The sequence below is a fragment of the Helianthus annuus genome, chromosome 1, assembly GCF_002127325.2.
Source record: "Helianthus annuus cultivar XRQ/B chromosome 1, HanXRQr2.0-SUNRISE, whole genome shotgun sequence".
NCBI lineage: Eukaryota > Viridiplantae > Streptophyta > Magnoliopsida > Asterales > Asteraceae > Helianthus > Helianthus annuus.
In genome coordinates this window covers 36,202,395-36,221,359 of record NC_035433.2, presented here as the reverse complement: position 1 = coordinate 36,221,359, position 18,965 = coordinate 36,202,395, and the positions used below count along the sequence as shown (strand labels likewise).

The following is an 18,965-nucleotide window of genomic DNA, read 5'->3' as shown; positions in this document are numbered from 1 at the left end:
ACAGCAGTTGAGCAAGGAGTGACAGATCGCAATTAGCAATCTTTTCTTCCTTTGACTTCAATGTTGACTTTGACTTTGACTTTCGAAACACAGGGTGTTACACAGTATCCCCTGAGCATGAAAGGGTTGAATAGATGGATGTTGATATTATGTTATATATATATGTATTATAACTATAGGATGGATGATTGTAACTTTCAGACTTATTGATGATCATCTTTTGGTAACTTATTGATGATCAGACTTATATAGTTTACTTTATCATCTTATGGATGATCATGTATTGGTAACTTTCAGACTTATGTTTTGATATTTTAAATGATTACAGTTTGATCACGTTTATAATTAATGATGATCACAGTTTAATTAGGATTACAGTTAAGGATGTAGAATATTTGATTAGTACAATTGCATTAGGATTACAGTTTAATTAGGATTACAGTTAATTAGTACAGTTTGATCATGCATTTGAGTTTGTGGATGCATTATAATACAGTTTTAGGGGTTAACTAGGATTAGGAGTTTGATTTGGGCATTAGCATTTCAGTTTTGGAATTAGGATTAGGAGTTTCATAATCATAACATTGATGATAGTTTTTGTCACACCCTAACCGATGACGTAAATATCAGAGCGAGACGAAAACAAGATTGTAAGAGACTTCATAACGACTATTTGTGACATGTATTTAAAATAATCAAAATTTCATTTTATAACGACTATTTGTGACATGTATTTTGTATCTGTTTCTTTTCATGTGTAACATTTCAACACTCTTGAGCAAATTGCTTAGTGTTTTATTTTAATGAAGAACCCGCCTTTATCTTAAAAAAAGCATGTTACAAAACAACTCTCTAATACATAAAAGAACCTCAATAAAGTAGGACTTTCCTAAATATCAACAAACCCGAATATTCTAAAATACAACCTAAGCATGTTACAAAACAACTCCTAATACAAAATAATAATAAAAAAAAAACCTTTCGTACAACCTTGCTTAAAACTCCAAATAGTAACACAAATATAAACATTTCAAAGTCTACTTAAACAATTTACATCAAATAATTACCCCAAACTTGGTGTTTTAACATGTTTGTTCCCCTTATTTGATTTCGTATCACTACAACTAGAAAACCGGGCACCCGGTGACATTAATTCCGGGCGCGGTTGGGCAAGTCGCCAAAGGACAGTGATCCAGCTTCGCCCCCCACCACTTCAAATCAACACCCTCGTTTTGTAGAGCAAAGAACAACAACACCCCCATGAACGCGGTCCCTGCATCAAGCGCAGCCGACAAGACATAATTGTACTTCTGCCACCATTGTTTTCGGTACTTGAATACAAAATAGTTAAAGATCATTCCAGTGATCAGCCAACTGGCTATGTTTGTTGGGGTTGCAGGCGGCATTCCTGCGAAACCGTAAGATATAACAGGTATGTTGATCAATGGGATCCATTTCTTTTCTGGGAAAATCTTGCTCATTATCCACACGGGTACGGGCAAAAACGCGCCGATTAGGAACAACCATACAAGGTTTCTGTACAAACCGTGGGGCCCGAATAGTCTTTCGGGCCCAATAAGTCCCCATATAACTGAAGCGTCAAATGTAACCTTGAACTTGGGGCATGTCCATGGGCTATCGGGATGAAGTCCTTCAATGTCGCATAAGTTTTCGATATTCTCCAACATCCACCAAGATACCGCAAGATTTACCGTCCCAGCAACAAGAGTTCCCACCAGCTGACAATATATAGTAAGGCTGTTAAATGGGTTGTATTCGTAAGTTGGCAGAACCCGTCAAGAAACATAAATTTGACATGAACTTGAACACGAAACACGGTTCAGACATATGAACCCCAAGACCACATGAGTTTTCAGTGGTTGACACGTACACAACCCGTTTAGCCCGAAATTTTAATTTTAATATTTTTTTCATACAAATACTCACTAATTACAAATTTACAACAAAATAGAAATGTATATAAAATAATCACATTTAAACTTTAAATTATAAAACTTGATGCTCTCCTCTTTTTTGTCTTTTAAATATTGGCACAAAATACCTAAAAAAGATTCATTAATTATAATATAAATTACGTTTTAAAAAATAGGTATAAAACTAAACGGGTGAAGCCTGATATGACACGTTTAACCAAACGTGAATGGCGTTTGAGCCGAACCCGTTTAGACAAAAGCTGAACCCAAGGGCGTAGGATAGTGGGGGCGGGAGGGGGCGGCCGATCACCCGAACTTTTCGCTCAGTAGTGGAGAGTATAAAATTTTTGGGTATATATGTTTTCGACCCCCCCGATTTATAGAAAATTTTGGGTATGTACGTTTTCGACCCCTGATTTATAGAAATTTTTGGGTATATACGTTTTCGACCCCCCGATTTATAGAAATTTTTGGGTGTGTACGTTTTCGAACCCCGGTCTGAAATCTCAAGCTTCGCCACTGGATGAACCCAAATCCATAAATATTGTATAAGGTTTGTGCCGTGTCAGAAATTCGGTTCCCTAAATCTGTTGGTAATCAGGTAGCAGCAATGAAACAAAACAAACCTGTGCTGTGAACATGCATTTAGGTGGGATCTTCATGTAGTGCCCTAGCTTCAGATCAGATAAGAAAGAAAGAGCATGAACTGTACTAATTCTTCCATAAATCTTGAAAAGCAAGTTCGCAATTGGTTTTCCCGGCAAAATATACCCGAATATGAACTGTGCTATGATATCATATCCAGGTTGCTGCATCACATCACCAATGAAACTAATAGCAATAGGGTACATAATATTACACGTAAATACTTTCCAGATATGATATGACATTTATGTAACTAGTCTAATACTATAACCGGCGAAAAAGAAATGGTTATACCTGGTTGGTAGTAGCTTGAATGACCCCAATGGGAAGAGTGACGATGAACGCCAGAGCGAAAGCAAACAGAAAACCCCACCATGGAAGCTGCACATCTTCCTTGTAGACGAAACACATGATCAGCGATAACACGATGCTTCCGATCAGTAATACCAGATACCACCATTGTGGTACTTGTTTGTAATTCTTCATCAATTTGGCATGAATGTCGAGTTTCACGTTTTGGACCGCAGATTTACTCTGCTTCCATATATCCCTACCAGAATCATAACATTCATTCAGCAAAATCAATAAACTGTATGGTTGTTCCAAAAGCTTGTGGCTCACTTGAAGCTCGCTCGATAAAAGGTTCTCGAAATAGACTCGTTTGTAAATGAGCCTAGCCCAAGCCATTGAGCCAAGGCTCGCTTGTTAGACTTGTTTTGTTGTCTTGCTGACTCATTTAAATTATTGTCCAATCTTTGATATATATAAATTATATGACTAAAAATATAACACAAGTTTTAATACATATAAAAAATTATAACTTTTATAAATTCTTTTATTTACAAATTCTAGATTAGAATAAAATGTCAAAATGGTCATTGAGTTTAGGCCACTTTTGCCACTTCAGTCCAAAAATTAAATTATTTGTATATGGGTTCATGAGGTTACATTTTTATTGCCATTTTCATCTAATTGGCAAATTGGTTTAGAATTTAATGTTAACTTTTCCCCTTTTTGTCGTTTCCTCGTTTAAATTAGGGGTATAATCATCATTTTATGTCATAATATATTTTAATAAAATGAGGAAAACGACAAAAAATGGGAGAAGTTAACAAAAAATTCTAACCTAATTTGTCAACTGAATGAAATTGACAACAAAAATGAAACCTCGGGGACATAAATAGAAAAAAATTCATTTTTGAATTGAAGTGACAAAAGTGGCTTAAACTCATGGACCATTCTCGCGTTTTACTCTCTAGATTACGTGCATGTTATATATATATATATATATATATATATATATATATATATATATATATATATATATATATATATATATTTTGTTTTCAATATACAATATGTGTAAAGACTACAAAAATAAAATAAAATCCTTTCTTAATAAATACGAACTCAACATTTGGACTTGTTATAATAAGAGTCAAACCTGGCTTGAGCTCGAGCTCAACAAGTCCACTTAATCCACTTACCCACCTAAAAGAAACCCTTTTTTCCTAACATATAAAGTATAAATATACAAATAACATAAAGTGTATATTAGTTACGTACCCGCCATGAAACAAGGCAACATGCGTGAGTGTAGCGGTGAATCTTGCGAATCCTGATCCTATCGAAAGGGCAAACAACGGGCTCAGATACAGTTTGCTGTAATTCTCGTAAGCAGCAACGTTTAGGTCGAACTGTGGGGTCAAGATTCGAGTGGTGTCATACTCGTGCCCAGTCCTAGTGAACAACTTCTTGGAGAAAATCGGGAATTTGCGTGCATCGAAGGTGTCGTACTTCCAGTAACAAATGGGGACAATGATGTAGATAAACATAATAAAGCCGACACCAACATTGACGATGGAGGACCAGGGTGTGACTAAGGGACTACCATGGTAAGCTGAAATGCCGGCCCAATCAAGCGTGAAGGCTCCTACGCCCAGACCGTTGTAACCCGAGCCAATTTGTTGTGCGGTTATGTTGTGTGGCCAGACCCAGCAGACCCATGAGAAGAAGGTCAAGATGGGAAAAATATACCCGGGAAGTGCATAATATGCAAAGCTTAAAACTAAGAAGATCATGAAAAACCGCATCCTTGTCATGCCTTGTGCTTTTGATTCCTTTTCATGCAATGCTCTGAAATTATTCAGTTATAACTAACTATTAGTTTTGAGTTTCGAGTCTTGATTAGATGTTATGATTCGGTTTTGATGGTTTTTAGGTTTAACTGTGACTTGAACGGTTTTTAGACTAAAGTAAACACGTAGAAAACCAAAATCAAAACGAACTCTTACTTTTGATTAGACTTGTATTGGTGACGTAAACTAGTTGAGCCTTTTGTGAGCTGCTTAAGATTAGCTAGTTAAAAGCTTGAATCGATCCAAGATTAAAAGAGCTCAAGCTTACATTGAGGCTAACCTGAACCCAACATAGTGATCCTTTGACTAGTGCTTGCCAACCTAAAAAAGCTTTTAAAAGCCCATTATTTGTATAATTTTACTTGACATATTAAATACATATATATAGGGAAAAGATCAAATAGGAAGCTAATTTTTGCTAGAAAGAATAGGAAGTCATAGGATTATTACATATGGCAAATTTTAAAATAAAGAGAAAGGGTATTTTAGACAATCCAACTCCTTCTTCTTCCTTTTTCAAAACTCAGTAACTTCAAAACCTACCATTTTCAAAACCCACCATCTTCAACTATTTCTTCACTTTCTATCTCAATAATCACTACATTATAGTGCGATTTTCATCACCAATCAATGATTCAAAACCCGATCAACGTGTTCTTCAGTTTTTTTTGAAGAAAACCCAGTTTAATTTCATAAAAAAATCTCGTTTTTTCCAGTGATTTTGGAGATAATCACTCGATTCGTTCGATTCGAGCGTTGATAAGTGTTTCTATCATTCAAATTTCGTCAATTGATGAAGAAATAGGCTTCGATCCATGTAAGAAATTCTTTAATTTCATTTTCACGATCTGGGTTTTTGATTTAGTCATTGCGTTTTACGATCTTTGCGGGGGTCCGGGGGCGGCAGCCCCTGGCGGGGTCCAAGGGGCAGAGCCCCTGGCTGGGGTTGAGCTGTACTAAAAACGCATCAGAAAAATTAATTTTCCAGAAATTGGCTCATTTCGAAGACAGTAATTCGTAGACAATTCAGACGGTTCACAGTGACAGACAGTTTTATGTGTCCATTGCGTTTTAGAAATAAGAGAGTTTTATGTGGTTTCTGGCTATTGCGTTTTAGAAAAAAAACACATTTTTAAGTGTTTTTAGTCATTGCGTTTTAGGTAAAACACATTTTTTAGGTGTTTTCAGTCCATTGCGTTTAAGAATGAGTCATTTATAAGTGTTTTCTGGCCATTGCATTTTACATATAAGACATTTCTTTGTGTTTTTGGTGCATTGCGTTTTAGGTGAAACACTTTTTTATGTGTTTTCAGTCCATTGCGTTTTAGAAAACAGACATTTTAAGTGTTTTCTGGCCATTGCGTTTTACAAATAAGTCATTTCTTTTTGTTTTTGGTGCATTGCGTTTTAGGTAAAACACATTTTGATGTGTTTTCTGGCCATTGCGTTTTACAAATAAGACATTTCTGTGTGTTTTCTGGCCATTGCGTTTTACAAATAAGTCATTTCTTTGTGTTTTTGGTGCATTGCGTTTTAGAAAAATGTCATTTTTTAGGTTTTTTTTTCATTGCGTTTTACGTAACTGATGGTTTTTCTATTGCGTTTTACGCAACTGGGTTTGATTTTTTTTTTTAAATATAGCACTAGTATACTCGTTTTAAAGGTAAAAAAACGCTCGTTTTTTTATGCAATTTTTATAAAAAAATAATGTCGTATGAAAGAGTTATTAACGTTTAAAAAATGGGGGGGGGGGAATTGGAGGAGAGAGAAACTATTGGCTTGGATTGACTAGAATGCCCTTGAACAAACTCACGCGCCTCTTTTCTTCCTTTCAAATTCCCTGATTTAATCTTAGCCCTTGATTAACTTAATGGATGGTCAAGATCACTTCCTAGCCTTCCTAGCCAAATAAACTTGCTATTTTATCTCCACCCTACATATGTATAGTACTTGTTATTATATTTAATAGTAATTAAATAATATATATTTTATGTTATATATAAAAGTTATAGCTTTAAATACTTATAAATATATGTAAATAAAATATTTATTATTATTATTTTGCCGAGCTCAAGCTTGAAGTTTAATCACGAGATGAGATCATGATTCGGAAACAAGCCAAGCCAGAGGTCAAGCTCTTTTAAGTTAAAAGAATCGAGCTTGACCATATAGGCTATTGTGGATCAAACAACCAAATTTACTGACCTACTCTTATGGCTACATTAATTGTCGGTATACATTATTTTGTATAGAAAAATAAAAATTTTAAGCAAAAATTCAAGTTGATATAATTTTTTGGGGATTATATAAAAAGTTTTAAGCAAAATAAAGTGGTTTTGTTAGACTATTGTGTGTAGTGGACTTTATCCCACTTTCACATAAGCCAATTAGAGCATCCACAGTAAGACTCACTAAAAATACCTAAAAACATGTCCAGTCAGCTGTCACATCAGAAAAACACTCACCCTTCAAAAATATAAAAAATTCACCCAACAAGAAAACACAAATACACATAAAAACATTGCCACATCATCACCACCTTTTTAATTTTTAACCACACATTTACACCATTTACTCATTTTTTCTAGTTCTTTGAGAAAAACACCACCATAAAAAATGGGTATAAAAACCATGTCCTACAATAAGAAAAACATGAACATATGCCACATAGATATATAAAAACATGAAAAAATAGCTTATTGGAGATGCTCTTATGTCCTTGCATACACCATTACGTGATTGTTAGTGACGGGTGCGTGCCATTGAGGGTGGGTTGCCCCAACGAGCATGAGAGAGAGATTTGATTTGTTTTTTAGCCAATCAAACAATAAATACTACGCCTGTTTTTATTTCCTTTTTACTTTATTTAATTTGTTTTAGCTAAATCATTACACATCTTAAATAAGAGCCCCACTCCTTACATAGCACTGACATGACACTCACTTTTTCACTCACTAACATCAACCACTACACATAGTCTTATATTACGTATCCGTTTAAATGCAAAACGGTTTTTACTCTTTAAACCAATCCTCAAACAAAACCACTCAACTTTTTTTTTTAAACGACAAAATTGGATCACTGACGGATCACTGGAGTATTATTGTTGGTTTTGTTCGATTTAAACCGGACCACACGCTACCCTCAATGAGTGGACATAGGTAATCAGAATATGACATTTGATAAGGAGTGGTAGACAGAAAAAAACTAGTGATCACTATTCCATCTTGTTTTTATTCTTATTCTCACAAACAAGATATCAAGAAACGTAATCAACTTTTTCATTATTCCACAAGGTTGTTTTTCAAAAGAGTTTGAAATTCATGAATTGGAACAAACATATGACGTTGAAATGCTATCAACTTTCCCATTATTCCAAAAGGTCTCTCCACAACTAAAAAAGAATATTTAGTTATACACACATAGATATTCTTTCATAATTGAATCGTTTTGAACTGGTGGACTTACTGGTCCATTTGTCAAATTAAACCGAAGATTTACGAGTAAAACTAGAAAACCTTATAAATAATTTAAACAAATACTACAAAACCAACGTGGGGAATAGTGTCAGGCTCTTGCTTGGCTGACACTTACTTATTGGTTTGTGTATATTACGATTTTATCCGTAGTTCAAAATTATGAATTTGTCCCATGTTCAAGGTTGCGATTTTCCTCTTGTTAAAAGTTACACTATTGTTATCGTTTTAGCTTTTGGCCAATTACGATTTTACCCTAGCCCAAATTACAATTTTGCCCACAGTTAAAAATTATAGTATTTGCATCAACTTAGTTTTTTTAAAAGGTGTGTGGAGGAATAGTGTCAGACTGTTGTCTGACATTCCCCCATTGGCCCGAGTATGATACGATTTTACCCCCAGTTAAAAATTACGAATTTGCGCATGTTTAACGTTACGATTTTGCCCCTAGTTAATGTAAGGTCGCCTACGTACCTTGAACACACAAATTACAGTATTATCATCAATTTAACTTTTGACAAATTACGATTATACCTCAGCCAAACAATGTTACCCCATTTCAAAATTAGAATGTTACCCCATTTCAAAATTACAGTACTGCCATCGTTTTAGTTATTTTTTGCAAAACTCTAGAAGTGTTTTGTTTTAATTGGTTGGCTCTGTTTATTTTTTTTTTCGTGTCAAGCAACTGCCAAACAATCGCTCATTAGTCCTGACAAATTACAGTTTTACCCCAAGCTTAAAATTACGGTATTATCATCATTTGATTTATTTATTTTTTTTTCTAGCAAAAACTATGGTAACTATCTAGTCCGGTAGCTAAAGAGAGATGGACAAAACACAAACCTAAACAGAGAAACCTGAGCAAGGTTTGACGGCCACCACATCTCCACCGGATCAACCAGATACCTTCTCAACATCCCCGCCCATCCATATCCCAATATCTGTCATAAATTCCAAAATTAACAAACCAAAACGGGCTAATTCAATCCACAAACAACGAACGAACCTGAGTGGTTAGAACAATAATCAACCCACAAAGAAAGCTCAAGCTCTGTCTATAATAAGCTTTCATGACCGTAATCGCTCCGATCGAATACGCATCACCGCCACCCTGAGACACACCACAATTGGCGAAAACAGTGATGATCACATGCTCTTTCATGTTAAACGGACCTGGGTTCAGACTAAAACTCCGCCCCAACAACTTATACTCTTTCGTTGGCAACGTTGCCGCCATGAACTTTCCGATCGGTAAAACCGCAATTTGCATCAGAATTGCTGATATTGCTAACGGTTGAGTTCGGTATATGAAGAAGGTGTTTAGGAATATTAGAACTATGCATGACCCTACACCCAGTGTCCATGCTCGAAACGTCATCACCGGTAGGGACGTGTCGTCGGATTCCGGCACCACCAACGCCACCTCCTCCACGGTGCACTCGGCTGTATTTTGTGTGTCGCCGGTGTCATTCTTAGTGGCCATTGTTGTATTATTGATATTCCAAGATATTGGTTTTTATAGGATGGAGAATTAGAAAGAGAGATAGAAAAATGTGAAGTTACAATATTACCCTTACCATAAGATATTTTATATTTGTAATTTATTTTTGAGTATAATTAAATTAAGAAAAAGGAAATAGAGTTTTGGACTCTGAATCGGATAGAGGTAAGGTGCGTCTACATCCCATCCTTTTTAAACCCGTGTAAATGATTTGTTATTTATGAGATTTAATGGGTAGAATTGTTATTGCATGAATTTTCTTTAGATCTTTTCAAAAGGGATGCTTGTGAGGCATGAAGAAGTGCGTGTTTGGAAAGGGAAGAAGAGAGAAGGCCGGTCAACAGACAATGCCGAGGTGGAGTCTGTGTCCTCTCTCGCTAGAGACGGTCTTGCTTGTTTGTTGTTATACATTTTAACCAGTGGCGGACCCAGAAAATATTTGATGGGGGTGCGGATGAGTTGTTCAACTATATTTTCAAGAGGTGCGGTCGGATTTTTTGCCTAAAATATATACTAATTTTTTTTAAGGGATGCGGCCGCCACATTGGCCAAAGGGTGGGTCCGCCCCTGATTCTAACAATATTTTTTAATGAGAAAAATAAATGGTAAAATTATATACAAGGCAAGGGCAGATAAGACTTTTCCTAGCAAGGTCAATGGAGTTAAACAAGGTAAAAAATAATAAATAAAAATTGGTTAAAGTGGGTGGGTGGGCATGTGTTATTACTTTCCAAAGGATGTGAAAATCACACGATTTAGGCCTCTCTAACACACTTTCTCGCACTATATTTAGAAAAGTGCGTCCTATGTGTCCACATGGGACCCACTCACTTTCATCCACGTATGATTATTTTGCCACGTAGATGGAGACACGTTGGGCATGCATGAGCATTTTCATGTTCTTTTCTTGTGAAACGCATCATGTGTGTGTAGAGCAATTTGCTAGGTCAAATAAATGCAAGCTAGCTTTTCGTGTGCAAAAAGGTGTTTGTAATTCATTAATTTGTATGTACACTAGTAAGTGCTTGTCTTTATACTAGTGGAGCTCATTCTAATCAATTCATTAACAAAAAATATTATTCTAATCAATTTATTAACAAATAGTTAATTTGTGTTAAATATAATATAATGAAAAAAATCAATACAAATAACTTTAACGTACAAAAGATACGAACTGAAGGTTTTACTATAAAACCGCGGTGACATTTTCATAATTATTTACTCGTAGAGTAATTATCAAAATTACTCTACAAATGATCTTGTAGGGTAATTTTGATCTTGTAGAGTAATTTTGTAAAATGTTCTTGTAACGTAATTTTGATCTTGTAGAGTATCATAATTATTCTACAAATGATTTTGTACAGTAATTTTGAATTGTAGGGCTGTAAACGAACCAAACGAACACGAACAACGCCATGTTCGTGTTCATTCGTTAAGGAAATTAGCATGTTCGTGAACTGTTCACGAACGCATACCGAACATAACTTTATGTTCATGTTCGTTCGTTAAGGAAATTCATCTGTTCACGAACAGTTCGTGAACACCGGTCTCGAACACAAATGAACGCAAGCAAATAAAAACGAACGCAAACGAACATTTAACTTGAAAAAAATAAAATATTTTCCTTAAACATTGGATATAAGTAGTTAAATATAACCATCAAATGATAACTCAAAACACAAGAAGTCTACTAGACCACCAAACGATGAATTAAGTTTAACCAACTTAGACATAATTATCCTAAAAAATGTCTTAGAATGTCCAAATTTTAGTTAACTTAGAAAAAATAGGGTTTCAAGTTTTCAATATGTTTAGATAAAATGTTTATTATTTATTATTTTTTAATATAATCAAACGAACACGAACGAACATAATCGAACATATTACCGAACGTTCACGAACGCAGTCGAACGAACAAGACCTGTGTTCGTGTTCGTTCGCTAAGCCAACCGAACGGAAATTTTTGTTCGTGTTCGTTTGTTAAGCTAATCGAACGAACATAAACGAACTTCCCGCCGAACGGTTCACGAACTGTTCGCTGAACATTTGGTTCGTTTACAGCCCTATTGAATTGTATGTTGTTTAATAAACTTGTAGAGTAATTTTAATACACTTGTAGAGTAATTTTGATGCAGCGTAATTTTGATACACTTGTAGAGTAATTTTGATAATTACCCTACAAGATCAAAATTACTCTATAAGATCATTTATAGAGTAATTTTGATAATTACTCTACGAGCAAATAATTACGAATATGTCACTGCGTTTTTTTTTTTTGACTTTTTCATGCTTTTCGTACGTTTTGTACGATGAGACGTTTTGTACGTGAACTTAACTCATAATATAATATAGTAAGATTATTGAGATTCTAATTGTGATGTTTAGCATTTTATGAACTTATGATACTAATCCTGAAGTGGTGAATATATGTCCTTAAGACTTATTATTTGATCTTTTTTGGCTAGGTCATATTAATAAATTAAAACCGCAAATGTGCTTGTGTATTTAAGAAAAGAAACGTGGTGACCGATATAATGTCTTATAAGAGTACGTGTTGTTGGCTAGTTTCGGGTTTGCGTGTTTACTGATTTATAACAAGAGAGTGATTTGTGGAATATTCCATTTTATCTTGATATATACTATATAAAAATTCATATCATTCCTTGTTTTAATAGGCCTAATGATCAATTAGGTTATGATAGTCGTATGAAAGTTAAATGCAATAAAAACTTGATTAATAATATGTGACATTAGACTTCAAGACCCTTACATCAAGTATGCCTCCTTGAATAATTGAGGTGTTTTTGAGACATTTATCAATTCTTACATACCCTACTTCTATTATGTTGATTGATTTTGAGATATTTATCAATTCTTACATACCCTACTTCTTTAATGTTGATTGATAACCTTAATGTTGATCCACACAATCATTCACACTCTATTGGTCAAGCATTCACACTATCCTTTAAAATCATGGAAATTTTACTAATTCATATAATTGTAACTCTGATATTAATCTGTCATACCTCAACTGTTGGCGGAAACATCAGAGTGAGACGAAAATAAGATTGTTCGAGACTTCATAACGTGCTAATGTGATAATATTTAAAAAACCAAATTTCATTTCATACAAAAAGGAATACTTTGTCTTGAAAAGGGAAAGTACAACATTTTGCAACTTAAATATAAACAACATAAGTAATACAAACAAAGAATTTAAGTGCATTTTTAAATCCATTCTAAACAGGTTTCTTCAAGCGTTATCATATGTTTCCTGCAACATGTATTAAAATAAAATCAACACAAGGTTGGCGAGTATTGATGACCAGTCATTGGGGTCATGCAAAAACCTAAATAACCTAGTAGCTAGGGTAAGTCAGATAACGAATCCATGAGGAGCATGTGGTCAGTATTACACGTTTAGTTTGAGTTTTTTTTTTTAAATAAAACTGAATTTGTTTTTTTATTGATTTTATAAAATAACTAAACAAAACTTATATTAGGTTTGAGAACAATATATGAGAAAAATGACCAATCTCCAAGTTTCATTATCTATGTTTACACAAATCCAGTTAATTAATTGGACACTACATAGACATAGTATTGGAAAATCAGTTAACATGGCAATCAAAGACAGTTTTTGTCATCAAACTATACGGCTCAATTACCCAATTTATTAGTGTCAAGTCAACCCCCTTTAGTCACCCAATCCGCTTCTAGGTTTTGTCATCAACCGAACGTAATTGTAAAGAGAGAACTCAAAACACACACGAAATATTTAATTTACTAATACGTCAATCAGATTTAAATGTTTGCCATCACAAATAAAATGAGATCCAATATATAAACTAAACTAGGTTTTCACCCGTGAATACTCACAGTTCGGACAATTTAAATGATGTAACAACGAAGTAAAATTTATTTAAAATGTACGATGTCGTATTTGTAAGATTAATATCTTTATCAACAATTACAAGTTTGAGTAAAACTTTACTTTTAACTATGAACAAAGACACGTATAACTGTCCATGTCAATAGGATGCTTATCTAAAAAAACAACCAGCTTTGGATAATGGTTATATTTGTGTTTCAACCCGTGTAATGTGTATCAATAAATATTTCTCTAAAATATGAATATTAAAACATTACAAAGTTAAAAAAATATATATATAAGATATTACCAAATGTAATTAGTCATAAAAAATAATTATCAATTAGACATCAAATGTAAATATCAATTCGACATCAAATGTAGTTAGTTTATACGAAAATGAAAAAGTTTGTCTTTTTTTCAAGGTTCCTTCCCTCACAATTTTGATTTTGTGGGTCACAATTTTCATGATGTGAGGTAAATTTCTCACAGTTCATTTTTAATGAATGGATTATATTTTTATTAGAAATAGTTCAAAATTCAAATCATATAAACTGGCTAAAGTAGGAGATGGTGAAACAAGATGAACATAGCAACAATTTTATTAAATAATCAATATTTAATTTACCCATCAAACTGTTTTATTGTACAACTAATTTAATGTTAACTTAATGCATTCATTGAATCTTTAATGATAAAAAACATACAAATGCATCTATTTTGGGATCCCTTCCTTGAAAACATAAAGAATGTTATGTATATTTTGTTTGTCTTTATACATTGTTCAAGCTACTTTTCAAACATTTTGTCAAGTAGAAATAACATCTTCAGGTTAGGCAATTAATTCAGGAGTTTCCGTTAAATTCATCCTGGTGTCTGCAAATGCTACGATGCCATATCCACAAAAGGATGTCTCAGTCACAAAACAATAAAAGATAACTAATTTGCTATCAAGAAGACAGTAAAAATTTTGTTTGACCCGTTTGGGATACAAGTCAACCCAAACTGACCCAGAAATAAAATTTATAATTATCTACATGATAAATGAGAAGAAACATATAACCTACAAGCATACTCATGGTGCGCAATGCAACTTCTACAAAAGGATAAATGTATGAGACCCGCATTTTTTGAATGCTACTTTTCCTTTTTTACCCCTGGTTGGGGAATTTATTTATTGGCTCATGGGCCATGGCACAACACTTGTATCACATGGAAGTAAAGATAACATATTTGCATATTAATGAGCCATTATTACATTGCTGCAAAAATTAGACACGTGGATATTAATCATGTCTTAAACTAAGCCTAATAAATCGATTCAACTACCTATAAAGCTTTTTTAGAATATGTAGAAAACTATTAAAGAATGATAACAATTAGTATCAGTCTTGGCAATTAAAGATAATGCTTCAAAACTTTTTTTTGATTTTCGTATTCATATGTAAAACAGTTCGAAAACATAGAATTGTTAAATTTATCAGACACGAGATCGAGGAAATTATTTATATTATAATTATTTATTATTAATGATTAATCCATAGAGCAAACTTTTGAACTAAATTGGTTAGAAAAATAAAAAAAACAAATTATCAACAAACAAGCAGATAAAGAGACGGAAAGTGTGTCTAAATTCAAACGGGTATTATCGAAAAAACCAGTACTGATACCCTATAGTAAAGATTATTGAAAACCCAAAAAGTGAGTACCGATACCAATACCGATTTTGTTCGGTCGGTACCAGCTCGATATGGTATCAGTTAGGACCGCGAATTGGTGAAAATGCTTATCCTTTAGCTACCAAAAGCAAAGAAGTATTGATAAAATACTTGTAAACCATCATTTTCAAAATTATAGGTTCAACTTTTTTTAAGAAACGGGTCAACATGTATTCATTATAACCGGTCAAACACATAAAATAAAATAATAACACCAAAAATGAATTGGGACTAAAATAGTCTAACATCAACCTTTTAAAGTGACACAATTGTTATTTTTATAATGTAACTTTTGTAGCAAATATCTAATCCATTAACTATGCATTGGCATGTAAAGCCCATAACCCATTCCTTAACCCATGAGTCCCCCATCTCAGCCACATCAATATATAATCATAGGAACATCTAAAGATATGGTTAAATCTAAAGAAACGAACACACACATACGATACAGTTAAATCTAAAGAAACGAAGACACACATAAAAAAAGTATGTTACAGTAGAACACCATGCTTTTAGTTAATTAAAATGAAATTGAACTATTGTAACATATAACTTTGGTGATGGACAACTAATGAAAAAGATCACATCATCATATAAGTTTTTGTTAGAAACTCAACCATTTTCACCTTAAAGTTTTAGATGAATTCAAAGAAACATTTGGATAAGTTTAGCTGCAGATTGCCCTTCTCCAGCAGCAGCACCAAAAAAGGCCAACATCACCCATGGCCATTTGATACTAAAATCAATCATTCATGCCATTTAAATCTTGTATAAGTGTCAAAATAGTTGGTTTTCGTAATGGGTCAAAATGGGTTGTTTATATTTCAGTCCAAATAAATCAAAGTGACCAGCAACCACCTTTTTTCTAATTACAAATAATGAATAAATTTGTAAAATAAAATCAAATGAATTAAACATGTATATCATTTATTTTATCAAACGTTATAAAATAAACACTTTTATTGGATGCGTTAGTACTGGAAAATAGTTTGAAACCATCATAAAAATGGAAGCTGCTCCCAAAAATGTCATATAATAATATAGAACATATATGTGTACAATGTTATATGCCTCACCAAGAAGTTACAAGCGGACAATCCAAGTTATGGGACTGCACCGGTACCACCATCATACCCTAATATATGTATGATATCGACATTACCCTTTGCAACTCCAGAAGCCATAGTGCCAATACCAACTTCCCCACAAGCTTGACGGATACTTTAGACTTAGGATTGATTTGCTCTAAAATCTTACGGCTCATCATTCTCAACTTTTATAGATTTATATTAATAATGTATTATTAATTATCATTTTAACCTAATGAAGGTTGAATATCAATTGAGCAAGATCTTCAATGGAGTAAATGTCATGATATGGAGGTGGAGAAATAAGAGGGACTCCAGTTGACTGTCACACCCCAACCGATGGCGGAAACATCGGGATGAGACGAAAACGAGATTGCAAGAGACTTCATAACACTATGTGACAATAATAATTTAATTCAAATAACATTTCAAAACTAGATTGTCATACAAGATTCAAATACAAGGAACAACATTGTCTCAAAAACAAACATAACATCAAAATAGATAAATTAATCTAGGTGTGTATCTAAGTCCACCTAAATTGCATTTCTTCAACATCAACTCATCAATCAACCTGCAACATGTATTAAAATATATCAACAAAAAGTTGGCAAGTATACAAGTTTTGTTACATAGCATAATATGGAATAAAAATAGTTTAAGTGCTCATATCCAACATGAATCAAATTATGCAAGTTTACTAGAATGCCGAAACAGTGTACTTATATGTTCAAACCCAAGTTTCCAACGCGTTAAAATAGCCTATCCCAAATAGAGTAACGGGAGGTTAACATGTTTAACTTAACAATACCCCAAGTTTCGCGGGCGGTGCGTTAATCCTATAGCGCTATAATTGTTAAGGTAGGCTAGCAAAGTTAATGAAGCATATAATTGACACAAATAGTTTACATTAGCATACAAGTCTAAACAAGCATCATATAGTTTCATTTTAAGCATGGATAGAGTTTAAAATAGTTTCATGTGAAGTGTAAGTTCGTATAACATACATGTTGCACCCAAAAGTGATAAAAAGGAAAACGGGATCGAGTATACTCACGATTTTGCAAGCTTTCCTACTTGAAATCCCGCGAGTGAGGTTGGTTGATGGATTAGTTCGGAGCACCTTGTCCTTCTACATGAAGAAAACATAGGTGTGTGAGTTTGGGGAATCAGAAAATTATAGATTTGGAATTTAAATAACATGAAAAGAAACATAAGAAAATAATCATCTAACAGCTATGACACTTGTTCTTGACACTATGAAACTCCAAAGGAGTTAAATGTTTTCATGGAACAAGGTTCCATTAGAATCGTGATAAGTTGTCAAGGCCTAAGATGATATAACCTACTAGCTTGACGAATGTCCATTAATTCATCACCAAGAGTTCGATTATTTAAATGTTACATAAGTATTTCATAGTGTATATTATATCATATATGTCAAGTATGAGGTAGAGGGATGAATCCCCCATTTAGGAACCTCTTTAGAATTCATACAAATCATGAATGAGGTAGGAAGAACAAAGCTCCCATTTAGGTACCTCCATTGTTCACCACTACACTTGTTGTCATAAACAACAAGGAGGGTCATGAACTTACAAGTATTAGTGAAATAATAACAACTAATCTATGGAAAAACATCAAGTAGTGAGTGGATTTCTATGAAGGATAGCCCAAGCTAGTCCAACTATCACACATTCATCAAGCTTCAAGCTTGAACACTACTTGTGGGTAAAACCCTAACTAAAACAGAATGTTTGTGAGGTTTTAACCTCTGATTTAACATGTCTCAGCCTTGCTTTTAAGCCCAACTAACCATTCAATTGATTATGAGCATTAGGACATAGGTTTGAGATGAGATAAACTCAAGTTTAGCTAAGTTTAACAAAGTTTAAGTGAAAACAGAAAGTAACAGTCCACTTTGGGGCCTTTTTGGTGACATTCCAGAGCTTGGTTTTCCATGGAAAATCTATGGAAATGTTCTTGAGGTTGTTCTAAGCAAGTGGGAAAAAGAATGGATGAAAAAGACTAAGTATTGAGTGAGTTATGCTCACTTTAGTGAAGTGTGATGATTCTGCTCGAACTTCTGATTAACAACAGATTGGGAGCTAATTTGAGAGTGTTGTGGATGATTTGAAAAGTGTAAAATGCTTGGAAAGAACTTGGGTTTTATTGAGAAGGGTTGGTATAGGGTTTGGTGAGCATTAAGACCCTAAACACAAGTTTAAACTCAAATAAACACCAAAAACCCGCCTAAAACACGAGCTGATTAACTTTCTGTGAACTGGACTGCTCTTGCTGTGACACTTGTGCTCCGTAAACACCGCACGATGTATAACAATATCTTTTATCAAAGAAACAATGTGTTTTTGGTCTCAATGTTTGCTTTTTTATGTTTGAAAATTTCGCGTTTTGATTTTAAATTCAATTTCAAGTTTTAAATCACTTTCTGGAAAGTTATATGCAAACTGATGCGTAAACGTAATCATTTTAATGCGGAAAACACTCTAGAATAGTGACATAGGCTTAACATACCTTAAATAACTTTTATATAACTTAGAAATAAGATTTGAAGGCTTTGGTGT

The 18,965-nt window shown here is 33.7% G+C and overlaps 1 protein-coding gene across 1 annotated transcript; it reads right to left on the bottom strand.

Moving 5' to 3' along the window:
• Positions 1-858: 858 nt before the first annotated feature.
• Positions 859-9,697, bottom strand: LOC110944149 (oligopeptide transporter 3). Its single transcript, XM_022185865.2, has 6 exons — positions 9,203-9,697; positions 9,040-9,137; positions 4,146-4,715; positions 2,874-3,129; positions 2,561-2,743; positions 859-1,739 (listed from the first exon to the last, which is right to left on the bottom strand). The coding sequence occupies exons 1-6, from the start codon at positions 9,677-9,679 to the stop codon at positions 1,125-1,127; spliced, it is 2,199 nt and encodes a 732-aa protein (XP_022041557.1). The 5' UTR covers positions 9,680-9,697; the 3' UTR covers positions 859-1,124.
• Between the last annotated feature and the right edge of the window lie 9,268 nt (positions 9,698-18,965).

Coding starts and splice junctions, on each gene's coding strand:
- LOC110944149 (XM_022185865.2), bottom strand. CDS start 9,679: ATGGCCACTAAGAATGACACCGGCGACACACAAAATACAGCCGAGTGC. Junction 4,716..9,039: donor GCTCAGGTTTCTCTGTTTAG/GTTTGTGTTTTG, acceptor GAATAATTTCAG/AGCATTGCATGAAAAGGAAT. Junction 3,130..4,145: donor GTTGCCTTGTTTCATGGCGG/GTACGTAACTAA, acceptor TGATTCTGGTAG/GGATATATGGAAGCAGAGTA.